We start from the raw sequence: 13574 nt of genomic DNA, 5'->3' as shown, positions 1-13574 counted from the left end.
CTTTCACATATTTTTTATGGAACATATTTACGATTAGACAACTCAATTATTTGAAGACTAAGACTAGATATTTTAAAAAAGTTGCATTTGCAATTATGTTTTTTTCTTCCAATTTGATGTGATGTTTTATATTATTATTATTATTATTATTATTACTTAACTATTTTAAAAATATTCAAAATAAATCATTATTTGTACTAACATTTTTTAAAAAAAGTTGGAAATGGGTATAATGTAACTTAAATATTTTGAATGATAGAAGAGAGTTTATGTGGCACTGAAGTGGCACGTGACGTTGAAAGACGAAAAACGGATATAATGAATGGTCTAAGGGGTGACCAAAAAACCAACTTAGGTGACCCCCTCTCTCTATTGCCCAAGAACGATCTAACACCCCTCACTTACACAACTCCTCTCCTCTATAAACAATACGGCACATTCTCTCTTCCCACTCCTCTCTGTCACTAACAGTCTAACTCCACTCGTTTTAAGGTTATTCATGTTGGGAATTTCTTGTATAGTTTTAATAATAAATATATGCAGTGAAAAGGTTTAACAAAACAAGAATAACTTTGATTCGATCAGAATCCCACTAATGATCCAGATTCAAAATAAATAGATACTTGACACAACCATAGGGTGTTTAAATGTTATATTTTGCATAATCGAAGACAAAGAGAATGTATGTGCTAGTCACCTTAAATTAGTTAGGGTAAGAATGGTGTTGAACCACTAAGATATTATGTAGCTTTGCTTAGTTTCTTGATTAACTAGGTTCGTTACATAAATCTCAGGTCAAGGACATCAACAACCGTCCATCAATCACAACTGGTGTAAGTATATGCAATATAGAAATTAAAATGAACTATCAACAAACCGTAACCTCAATTGATACACACACACATAATACAAGAACTTTAAAACATGAAACAAGAATATGTAAAATATGTATGGCAATGTTATGTGGGTGTGCACAATTAAGCCAAGGAAAACTGGAAAAGGCTGCTCGAAGTTTTACTGTTTTAGACAATATATATTAACATAAATCATGACTTCATCGTCATCATGCGAAACACCACCGTGGGTATTACTTAAAATTTAATATAATGCATATATTGTTTTAATCCTTAAGAATCATTTTATGAAAGGAAGCAAGAATCATATCATCAAGTTGATGGCGTGTCATCACACACATTATAGGGGGTGTAGTATAAAAACATAAGACATAAGATGTTTGTAAGGTTTTTTTTTAATGTCTCGTCATTTATATTTGTTTTAATAATAACTAACAAATTACATTTCCTTGCCCCTCGTAGATAAGATGCGTGGTAGCACTGTTACTGAGCTTTTAAGAGGATGTACGGAGAAAAGAAAATTGGGATTTTTCGTCTAAATCAAAGTTCGTTTATTCAAAGAAAATTGGGATTTGTTTAGTTTTTAGTGTATTGTCACTCTTGGAGAAATGTTAGGAACTTAAGATACTTGTTAGTTAACACATTACACATGTATAATGGACATGTTTTGTTAAATGTAACATCCCGTTTTTTCGTTTCGGTTAATGAAATGAAAATAAGAGATATTATGAGTCGGGCTAGTGTTGGGTTAAAGGGATATGGGTTATGAACTTGGGTTATGAGGGAAAGAAGGAAAGACCATGGGCTTAAGCCCATGATTCATAATTATATAAACCTTAAATCATCCATTTAATTCATTTCACACATATTTCATACACCAACAAAACACACACTTAAGCCTTCTCTCTAATTCTCTCTTTACCTTAGCTGAAATTAAGAAGGAAACTGAACACCGACCCGAGGTAATGATAGTATGATGTTGTATGAGCTTAAACCCGTTAGACATGGTCACGAAACGACGAGCCGAAACCTTTAAACCGTTAAAGTCACGAGATCCGTGTGGAATCGGGTATTAACCGAGCAAAAGATGAGCCTAGGAATCACCCTAGCTCAGATCTGGATTAAACGGGACGAAAAATGGTGAAAACGGTGCTGAAACACGTTTTTCCGGTGACGACGGAACCGTAAAGGCGGCTGGTACGAGGATACTATGTCAGAGAATGTTTCTGACATTCTCTGACCTAACCCTAATTCGTTAACGGGGAATTAACGAATTAGAGGTAATTCGTTAAGGGAAGCTTAACGAACTAAGGCTAGTTCGTATCCAAATTCGTTAAGTAAAATATAACGAATTAGCCCTAATTCGTTATGACCATTCGTTAACAGGAGATAACGAATTAGAAGGCCCAATTCGTTACATGGACCGATTCGTTATATGGACTGATTCGTCAAAGAACCAGTTCGTTAGAGGGTTCAATTCGTTAAAAGGACCAATTCGTCATAAGGTCCAATTCGTTACAAGAACTAGTTCGTTATGATATCCGATTCGTTAAGATCCAAGTAACGAACTAGAAGTTTGATAAATGACAGAATGGTCCCTGGACTTAGAAATGAATGATTTAAATACAAAGAAACCCTTGAACTTTTAAGTTAGTAAATTAATTAATAATTTAAAATCCTAATGGAAAATGTGTTAAGACAGTTAATGGAAATAAAATTTTTCCATTAACCCCAGCCATGGGCTCTGCCCCTTGGACCCCGCAAGGGGCTGCCACCCCTAGAACCCCGCTGCTAGGGGCGCTGCCCCCGGACCCCCGTTCGTTGTGGGTTATATAAAGATAGAAATATGATATGAGTAGGAATAGTTAATTAATACATGTAATCGTTATACAGTTAGCCATGCACAACTCAAGAAAGGAATAACTATTAACGGTGAACGTAACCGCATTCAGGTGAGTTCTAGCCTCATTCCTTGTTATGTTTTCGGGGTTGTGTGCATACTCGATGTGATTAGTTAATACCATTATCCTAAGAGATAAGTGTATGCCATATATGTATTATGTGAAAGATGTGAATGACTGCTTGTCGGTGCGTGAACGATCTTCGGATATTGCACGTATTGGCAAGTTATGATTATGGATATAATGTTGTGTATAATGTATGAATGATATGTACGTAAGTTATGAATGAACGTAAGGGATAACTAGGTACAGAAGAAAGGGACTGAGCCCTAATAATACTCAAGGCAGAAAGGGACTGAGCCCTAATAATACTCAAGGCAGAATAAGGGACCGAGCCCTAATAATACTCGAGACAGTAGGGAGCAATGCTCTTTAAAACGTATAAGTATGTAAAGTATTGATAGATGCAAAGTTTGTAAAGAAAGAATAAAAGAAAGAATGAAAGAAAGAAAGAATGTATATATTTATATATGTACGAAAGAAAGATGAGCAGGTTAAGAATATAATATGTATCTTCGGATGCGTATGTATAAGTAGGTGAAAGTATTGTATATTACCTGATTAACTAGAACTCACTCAGCGTAGCTGACTTTTAGTATGCACGCAGGTGGGTAGAATGAGACAGCTGGCTTGAGCGAGGGCAAATGGCAGAAGAATAAGAGTCTGGCATCTGAAGACTTAAGACGCTTATGTTTAATGTTATGATATTTTGAGAGACAAGAATGTTTATTTTAAGACAAGTTATGGATTTATATGTAATGTTTTATAAATGTTTTAATGTTCCGCGAATGTTTTAATTAACTCTGATTTTCAGAACTGTGTTTGTGAGTAAATCCAACACCAAATGCAGGACACCGATAACGGGGCCTTACAATACACGCACGCGAGGTATACTTAACTACACCATGAAGAATATGTTGTTCGATCCCGCCAGGTACATGTTGATAACCATAACCGTAGGAGGAGAGTGTTGTAGAATCGAAGAATGGTTGTCCCTCCGTCTTCAATGCCACTAGCAATCCCTATTATGCTATGACCAGTGAGCTCGATGCTTCCAGTTATAGCCTTATAGGAGATCTCACTACTTTAACTGATCGGGAGGCAGGTATTGAATCATATTACAAATGATTTGTTTAATTTTTGTAGATGGTCGCCTTAAAAACTTGAGGTGGTGGAGTTACGCCATGTAAAGGTGAAAATAACAAAGGATATGGAAACTTAAGATTTTGAAGACACAACTGCCTCGAATGACTTACACTGAAGTAAATAATAGTTTGCTATGTTACTGTGCCTTTTTTTATGATGTATGAAGACCTGAACCCTTTAATGTTATACGAAATGTGCAAATAATTTATCGGATTCATTCAGTATCATCAAAAATCATTTCTAATTAAAAAGTAGCAGTTCATTGTTGAATCGTGTTCTTCAAATAATAGAAATTATATCTTTTCATAACACTCTTTTTTAAGTGTCGTCTAGAAATATGATATTTTCTTTATGGAGAAAGACTTATTGTTCTTTTTACCCTTTTTTTAGTTACAAGTCATGTAAGAAGTTTTGATATGTTTGAATACTAATAAAAAATAATAAAAGAGATTGAGGCATTTGTTTAAATACATCAAAGAAATGTCACAAGCAGCAAACTAAGGATATCATTTATCAAAATTGAATCACTATGAGATATCAACACAAAAACAATTAACAATTAATAACAAGCAATCAAGAAAAGTGTGGAAAAGCAAAACTGAAATCAAATCTCGAACTAAAAGTAAACAAATATGATTGATTCTAGAAACACCATAGTCGTCTTTTGTTTTGTGTCCCGAGTGGTTCTTTGATTTTTTCCTTTCCAAGTTCCAATCGAGACTGCTATCAATCATCAATGGCAGATAGGACTTTTTCTTTTTGAAAAAGTTGGGTCGGGGTCTCAAGCCTTAGCTTCACCATTCTATTATATAGGATCGGCTCTGGTTTGGAGCCGGACGAAACGACCATGAAGTTAAATAGTTTATCCGGGTCATGATGTTAATAATAAAAGTAGGGTTGATGTTCCTTTCAACCTAGGTGGAGTTGGTCTAGAGACAAAAACTCGAGGTCGAGTTTTTAAAAACGGTGCGTATGATTCAGGAGCATCCAATTATCTACAATTTAAATCTATTTGTTTTTTATTGAACACAGTTGATAAGAACTTTGTTTTTGGAACCTTTGTTTCTATTATAGTCGTTGATTATCATAAAGTTTGTTAAGCCATTTAATCGTTTCCAAAACTGCATCATGTATATATGCCAACAAGCCTACGATATTTATTTTCCGCTAATGACGTTTAGCCAATATAATACATATGTCAGCCAATATAAAATTGACGTCCACGAATACTATCCTGACGTCCGCCAATATAAAACTCAGTGGCGGATCTAGACTCTAAACCAAGCCGGAGCGCTCAAAAAAATTTTTGCCCCCATATTTAATGCAATGTTAACGAAACAAATATAAAGAACACGACAACAAATAAATTTAAACTAACCGGGTTAACGAACCAACAGTGGCGGATCTAGGTTGGGCTATAAATATCTCCTCTTCGGTTTTTGATAGCTTGAAACCGAGCCATTACATCTTCTTCATTTACTTTATCAGATATTTCTCTTTCGACCGCACAAACTAAAGCATTGTTCAAATACTCATTACCCATTCGATTGCGCAAATCCGTCTTGATAAGCTTCATTTTAGAGAAACATCTTTCAACGGTTGCAGTTGCAACCGGTAAAACCAATGCTAGCTTCAATATCCGATAAACCAAAGGAAAAGTTGTGTGTTTTCCGGCCTCCACCATTACACGAGCAAGATCACCCATTCCACTAAGTTTTGCAAATTTATCATCTTCCTTTAAAGCGCAATAAAAGGTCGTAAGATCACCCGGAATACACCATCTTTCTTCGTTAGTAAAATCATTCGGATACATCTCTGAAAAGCCACTATCTTAGATATGTCAAACTTGGAAAACGAATCACAAGGATTTAAACCCGGCATATTTTCTAACAAAGTAGTTGAGACCTCACTAAATCTATTTCCAAGTTCTTGAATTTGCATATCCAAGACCGTATTAAAAACTTCAACCTCAAAATGATGTCGATTGGTAATGACGTACTTCCGGTTTCTTTGATTACCATAGCTTTCCTCCATATCTAACATCTTAATCTTGTTTTTTTTCACAAAAAGATGTAACTTTTGCCAACATCTTGTCAAATCCAGTTTGTCTTAGATTATTCAATGCTCGATTTGTCCCGCTTATCAACTTAGACGCTTCCAACAAATCTTGACTCTTTTTTTGAAGATGTTTTGATAAAGCATGTGTGAGGCCTAAAATCGAGCTGTGGGCAGACGGTGGTGACGTGGTGTGGAGCCGGCGGTGCTACAGTGTGCGATTGGACGATTGGTGGCTGGCTCTGCGCTGTTACATGGGAGGGTGGAAGACTGGAATTGAAGGTGCGTATGATTTTTTTTGTTGTTGTTGTGAAAGGTGGGTTAATGGGTTGGTTGGTTGGGTTGGGTTAATGGGTATTTTTGTTTGAGCTTTATATTTTGATTGGGTTTAAAACATATATTAGTTGGGCTTAAAATCTTAGCCGGAACGTTATTTTTTTCCAACCATAACGAAACACAAAAATCGACCAATTTTTTTTTACACTACCTGTAAAAATTTGAGCCGTAGCCTCTGCTACGGCTCCGCATAAGGTGTGTCCGCCCCTGATAAAATTGACGACGTGTCCGCAAATATAATGGCATCCGCCAATGTTATATATTTAGATTGGCAAATCTGCCCCTAAGGGAAAGAAAATAATGTCTTGTTGATATAGATACATGTGGTCGTATGTGATTGGCTTTCAAGGCCGTCGGTTCGAATGAACATGTTGTGGTCAGGTAAACATTTTGAGGGGTTTATCTAAAGTTACATTATATTCTACATTTAAAAAGGAAAAACAAAAACCATGAAAATTTGAGGAATAAATTTGATCGGTTTTTATTAATTTATTATTCTTTTAATTATATATTTAAGAGGGTGTTTATACTGAAAAGGACGATGATATATTGATATCAGGGAAATAAAACGGGAATCGACTAATCGAGGATGTTATTGAGTAGGCCAATGTGCTAAATACTACTTGAGCCTCACAAGCTTGGCCCATGTCAGTGTCATCAAACGTTGGGCTATCTACTAAAGTTTCATTGAGCCTCACTCAAAAGCTTGGCCCATTTTCAGTTATGACCCCATATGCCAACAGCTTCTTGACTTCTTGGATCAAGTCATCAAACCCTGCTGGCTGCTGGAATACATTCACTGTATTTTGTTTGTACTTTTTTTTAGTATTGTACAAAAGGAGATACTGTAAACTGACTATATTTACCATGATAAATGTAATGGGTGTAATATTATTAGCACAAAGAACCGAAAAGAGACGAGAAGTCATGCGCACCTCATATCGGAGAGGGTTTTAGTCAAAACACACGGGGTCATCAGATCCAATCTATAAGACCAAAAGGGACCGAGAGACTCAAACACTACGTACCGCTACAATTTATGATGTATTAAGTGGTCCAACTTAAAAAAACTCAACTCTTTTTAAGAAAATAAAATACTCGAACTGCTATTGATTCACGGTTGAACCGTCTCAAAGGACCCTTCCTAGTTCCTACTAGTGCACTAAGGACTTTCACCAAATTCAAGCCAAATATGGTCTCATGATATTGATATGATACAAAATCTCCTTGAATTACACTACAAATATTATCATTAATCAACTTTGTATAGTAACATTCTACATGATATAAGACTTGGTCTTCAAATTTTATGAATTCCTGAATCAAGAAAAATAATATGCAAGTATGTAGTGTTCGTGGTAAATCAATCAATCTAATTCTTTTTGTCCAAGATGCTTGTGTGAAACTCGTCATTTGCGTTCTTTTGTTCCCTCTCTAGTCTCGAGTTTCCACTAGCAATTCTTCCATCAATCCAGCTAATTATGTCTCCAAACACAATATCTATGTTCTCAGTGAACTCGCCATACGTGAGAGAATGCCACATTTCTGGATACAACTTAATCATCTTTTCAAAGCTGGATGCGGTTTCATATAGAAGCTTGCTCACTGTTGGATCGGTCACCTTGTCTGCCTCTCCATGTGCAACAAAAAATGGAAATGTCACCTAATAACAAAAATTGATGTCATGTTACGTTAGAGATCTTCTTTTTTTAGTATGTTTTATCCAAAAGATTGGAAAAATTAAAAATATATTTAAACTTACCTCTTGGAGCCTCTTTTCAAGGTCTAAGCTAACATCGAGTAGTTGGCTGGCAGTTTGTAGACGCACACGACCTTTATAGGACAAAGGGTTATTACGAACCTGCCACACAATCATACAACTTTGTAAACTAAAAGGCTAAACTAAAATCACTCGTTGACGTGAAACAAATACATAATCAGATTTTTTTTTTCTTACCTCGTCCCTAATTTTGGGATCTCTAAACGCAACATCAATGATATCTTGACCCGGGACGATTTTCCATGTTGGGATTATTTTTGTAAGTTTCTTCAACACGCTAATCACAAATTGAGGTGGCTTAATATCATCCGCGATCTGAATAAAGCGAATAATTCTTTTTAATGAAAATGAATTGAAAATCAAACGCATTTATTATTAAACACGTAATATATACTTCTAACAAATATTAAATGTTAGATTCAAATCATTATCATTTATGTTGTCGTGGTTATTTCATCCACCAAAGCAGTTGCATGGTTGTTTTTAGCATGTGCATTTCAAATATCAAACGTAATCGTTTCACCTTTCACACTTTTATGATAGTGATAAATAGTGACATGAAACCTATATGTTTCTATAAATATAATTATTTAAAAAAAGTAACAAGGAATATATATTTTTGTTTCCCCAATATTTCCATGTAAATCCCATAACTACCCCTCAAATATTGGATCTTACGAGTTGCAAAGCACTTTTCGTAATAAATGGATGTGGTACAAAATTTAATAAGGAAATGAAGATTGACATAAAACCAGTCCTCGTCATATTTTGACTTTTAATATATTAAATACAAATCTGTATTATTTCATATTTTCGTATCATAAAAAAAGTTATCAATATATTCAACAAAATTGAGAGGTTATTTAATAATATTTAAGCCCGTTTAAAGATAATAACGTGTATTAAACGTTAAACATATATATTATATTATCATTATAGAAAAGAAATTGCTTTAACTTTTTAAGAACTAAATGGAATTTTAAATCATTTATTTTTATTTTTATCTTTATCAATAATTTATATGTTTAAAGTTCATACTTTTTACACACACACAGTTACACACATATATATACACAAGGGTAATCAAACTAATGTGTATTTATAATTAAATAAAAATTAATATTTATAAAATATGTATATATAGTTATACTTATACATACACACGTGTAGTAGACTAGTAGTTGCCATTTTTGAACAGAAATTAAGAGAAGAAGAGAAGTTGTTCACACCTTACACATGGGTGCTACCAAGACACCACCATCCCAGTACTCTGGTTTCTTCCTATGTAACAATAGAACCATTGCTCCACCCATGGATTCTCCAAGCAATATTCTCATTTTTCTTTTATTTTCTTTCTTTTCTGAAAATTAAAATGCACATTAAATAATATGTATACATTAACAAAACCATATTTTTGTTATATATTTTAAACTAATATTACTATATAAAGATATACATTTCAAAACTAGTAAATTATTCCTCTATTTTCTTTTAACTAATATTATTTCATGAATTGAAACATATACATTATTATATGAAATGTATTTATGTGTTCATAGTTATCCTATAGAACAAGAACTCCAATCAAAATTCTAGTCTTCAATGACTAGGTCAAGATTTTAAAGTTCATTCAAACTTCTGATTTCAATATAATTTAATAAACAGAAGACTATTAATTAATAAAATAATTTATAGGAAAAAAAAGAACTTACCACAAATGCTTGTGAAGAAATCAGAGCAATCTGTAACAAGATCATCAAAGGAGGGGATATAACCCTGAATTCCAGAAGATTTTCCATGGCCTTGATTATCAATACCATAAACTGCAAACCCTGCCTTCACTAGCCTTAATGCAGCCCCTGTTAATATTTCAATTTCATATAATTAGTATCAATTATTTTCGTGTTTTTATCACAAATTTCTACTCTATGTTATAATATTACTTAGGGGTGCTAGTTAACACTTTGGATTGTTTAGCACATTATAATGCTATATATACATGGCCATATTGGTCTATATGGTGAAAGTATATTCAGGTGTATCCGTAGTTGTGGGCCCCTAATCTTTTTAGGTGGTGTTTGTTTCTTAAGTGGTAAAATGTCTGCAGTCTGCGAACCACATCTGCAGGGATCTGTGGCAGAAGAGGTGGACCAAACCTCTGCAACATGCAAGAAAAAGACTGTTTGTTTTTTAACGTCTGCAGACTGTTAAAAATTATTTCTGAATGATATAAACAAATAATTCATAAACAAACCGAACCAAACAAACTAATGGTAATCAAACCTATTAAAATTCTTAACAAATCAAATAAAACCACAATTGACATTAATCAACAACCAAAACCTAAATTAATATTAATCAACAACAAAACCTAAACATAAACAAATCAAACCTACTAAAAATGCTTAAAAAAACAAATATATAAACAAATTTGTGGTCCATTTTCTGGTGAGAACATCACACACATGAACAGAGTTTGTGACACCATCTAACCCTAAAATTGAAACATTTAACCTAATCAATAAATTTGGGGACAATTATACAAACTCAAGTAAACAATCAATCAATGAAGGATGGATGGATGGTTACGGATTCCAGGGACCGGAGACGAAGGTCCACCGCCAACAGCAGTGTCGCCGCCAAATAATATGAGGCAGTGGCGCCGCCGAATAATATGAGGCAAGGAACAGCGTGGGAGGCGGGGTTGTGTAGACAGGGCGTAGCAGCGGTGGATGGATGGAAGTGCAGGAGGAAGGTGGCGGAGGAGCGGCGGCGAGGTGGAGCAAGGTGGTGGCGGCTGAATCAAAGGTGGGAAGGGGCTGACGGGATTTGAGGGTTGAAGAAGAAGATGTATAGGTTTTAGGTTTGAGAGTGCTAAGGGAAATAAAAGTTGAGAAGAGGTTAGAAGTAGCATGAACAACACTTCTGGGAGAAGAGGACGGGCAGAGGTTTTTTAATGAAATGTCTTCGGAAAAACAAACACACTGCAGACCACAACGTCTGCGCTTGGTCTGCGCGGCGCAGACAGAAGTGGTCTGGAAGAGCTTTTGAGGAAAAACAAACACCACCTTAGTGTTTGATTACTTTTGATTCGTATTCGTTTCTTATTTTCGGATCACAATTAATTAAAGTTCTTAATCTCTGGGTTTTTTCCGGTAAACCTATGTATAAAAAAAACTTGTGTCATCATATTCCTACGTGTCAACTGGCCGGTAAAAACTTTTCATAACTCTTATTTTAGAATTCGTTTTAGGCCCAAAAAAGTTTCAACTGGCCGGTCAAAACTTCTAATAGTTCTATTGTATTTGCGAGTTTGTAAAATATAAACCAATAATATATTTCAACAAGCTCACCTTTCATGGAGACACTGCATTCCATGCCATATCCATGGTTAAGAAAGATTAAAGCTCTAGGTTCTGTATCAGCCGGCAACCATCGACACGTAAAAAGCCGTAATCCTTTCGAATTCACAATAAATTCCTGGAAAATTTTCACACCATCATCATAGTAAGCCACATGTCTTCATAAATAAAAAATTAGAAAAAAAAAAAAGAACAATATTTGAATCCAAGAATTTGTGAATAATACCTCTTCATACTTGAAATTGGAAGCTTCAGTCGCCTAAAATAAGATTAAACAACAAAACCATATAAATAACACTTAATAAAAAACACAATTAATAATTAAACAACATGTATTTGACACTATAATTGTTGTAAAAAGGTAAGAACATAGACATACCATGAAAGTTGAAACAGGGTGTTCTTCAAACGTTTTAAAAACTCACAATCTTTTGATTGTTCCGTATATTTTGGTTGGGATAAAAGTGGAAGTTATAGAAGTTGATTTGAGAGGATGAAGTATATGTGGAATATGAGACGTGATATCTACTTATATTGAAGATGAATATTGTGTACAGTTTGTTTCTTGGATTTAGCTAGTGGATGATTTTATTTAAATTTTAAATATTTACTAGTTGATTGATTTTATTTTTTATTTAATATGTGGATCGTGGTGTAGTGACAAAGAATCGTTGGCGATTTTTAATATTTTTTAAATTTTGAAGTTATTGTAATTAAAGTCATCGTTATTTGGTCAAGAATATGACTTGTTATGAAAAAATGACCCGGGTTCAGTAGTATTAAAAATAAAAAAAATCAGTTGATTTAATATTCTAGTTTTCTAATAATTATACGTCTAATAAGCATTTATTTCCATCTTAGATTATTGGTTTAAGATCCATCTATAATTAACATAGCACAACTTGCGTAATTTGACGCAATATATTAATCTGACGTAATATATTTTAATTTGACATGTCATATTGGCACAATGGAGACGTGTATATTGCTGTAATTGGCCGAAGTAACGGCTAATTAAGAAAAAGTCGAATGGCTATTTTCGTATATTCAAAAGTTCAAAGTTGTTGTATTAGTTATCTTAATTAACATAATTTTTTTGGTAAACTTTGGGTCAACAAATTTTAACGAAAGCTGTTTGTATTCTATTGGTTATTTTTATAAATATAAACAAGTATTTTACCTTCTATTTCTAAAATTTGTTTACAAAATTGTAAGAATACAAAAAACTAATGTTCAAGAATTACGCAACCAAGAAATACATAACAACCTTCGCTAATATATGGTGGAACATATTTACGTATACAAGGCTCAACTATCCGACGACAATGACTAGATATTTAATCAAAGTTGTATTTACGTTAACGTTTTTTTTCAATTAATGTGATGTTTCATCATTTATTTTATTATTATATAATTGGAAATTAAATAAAAAAGATATATTTGAACTAAAAGTTAAAAATAGGGTTGGAAGAGGTGTATAACGAAATTTAAAAATTGTGATGAAAGATAGAAGAAGGTGGTTATGACTTATGAGGCGTTGAAGTTAAACACAATGTCGAAAGACGAAAGATGGATATAACATATGATTTAAGGGGTGCCCAAAATTGAGCTTAGAACATTCTCATTCATTTATCTATCTTCAAATTTATAAATTATATTAAAAATCAATACATTTGCTCTCTTTTTGTTAATTAAATAGTATTTTTTTTATATTTTTACTATTTCTTCTTCATTACTCGATCACAACTACTTTCAAAATATATTAAAAGAAATTATATAACGTGAACAATAACATTTCAAATATACAGATAAATCATTATATGTCTCTCCCCTCACCTCATAACACATAAACTACTCTTTATACTATAAAAACTCACTCATATTTTTTAATGACAATGTGAAAGCTCTTAGGTGGCATCCTCTCTCTTTTCCCGAAAGAGTCACACTTGCCTCACTCACACTCTAACCTCTAAACACAACGTGAAGCATTCTCTCTATTTACTCTTCCCTCCCACTAACACCGTTTGTATGAGGTCATTTTAGTTGGGATTTTACGTATGTGAAGAGGTAGGTCCCAGCA

At 33.8% G+C, this 13574-nt stretch overlaps 1 protein-coding gene across 1 annotated transcript; it reads right to left on the bottom strand.

Moving 5' to 3' along the window:
• Positions 1–7569: 7569 nt before the first annotated feature.
• Positions 7570–12066, bottom strand: LOC143566948 (caffeoylshikimate esterase-like). Its single transcript, XM_077053493.1, has 8 exons — positions 11874–12066; positions 11721–11753; positions 11486–11612; positions 9845–9991; positions 9362–9492; positions 8310–8447; positions 8115–8213; positions 7570–8015 (listed from the first exon to the last, which is right to left on the bottom strand). The coding sequence occupies exons 1-8, from the start codon at positions 11874–11876 to the stop codon at positions 7725–7727; spliced, it is 969 nt and encodes a 322-aa protein (XP_076909608.1). The 5' UTR covers positions 11877–12066; the 3' UTR covers positions 7570–7724.
• Positions 12067–13574: the final 1508 nt, after the last annotated feature.

The sequence above is a fragment of the Bidens hawaiensis genome, unplaced genomic scaffold (genome assembly GCF_021521415.1).
Source record: "Bidens hawaiensis isolate Kalapana, Puna unplaced genomic scaffold, B.hawaiensis_p1.1 tig00023079_1, whole genome shotgun sequence".
Lineage (NCBI taxonomy): Eukaryota > Viridiplantae > Streptophyta > Magnoliopsida > Asterales > Asteraceae > Bidens > Bidens hawaiensis.
Note: the sequence above shows the minus strand (reverse complement) of the source record. Positions and strands in the feature narration are given on the sequence as shown.

What these genes read in the sequence shown, in the direction of transcription:
- LOC143566948 (XM_077053493.1), bottom strand. An exon ending in CCAATTTCAAGTATGAAGAG is followed by an intron (nt 11,613 to 11,720) that starts GTATTATTCACA and finishes AAAATTTTCCAG; the next exon opens with GAATTTATTGTGAATTCGAA. An exon ending in TGGTAGCACCCATGTGTAAG is followed by an intron (nt 8,448 to 9,361) that starts GTGTGAACAACT and finishes CGCTTTATTCAG; the next exon opens with ATCGCGGATGATATTAAGCC.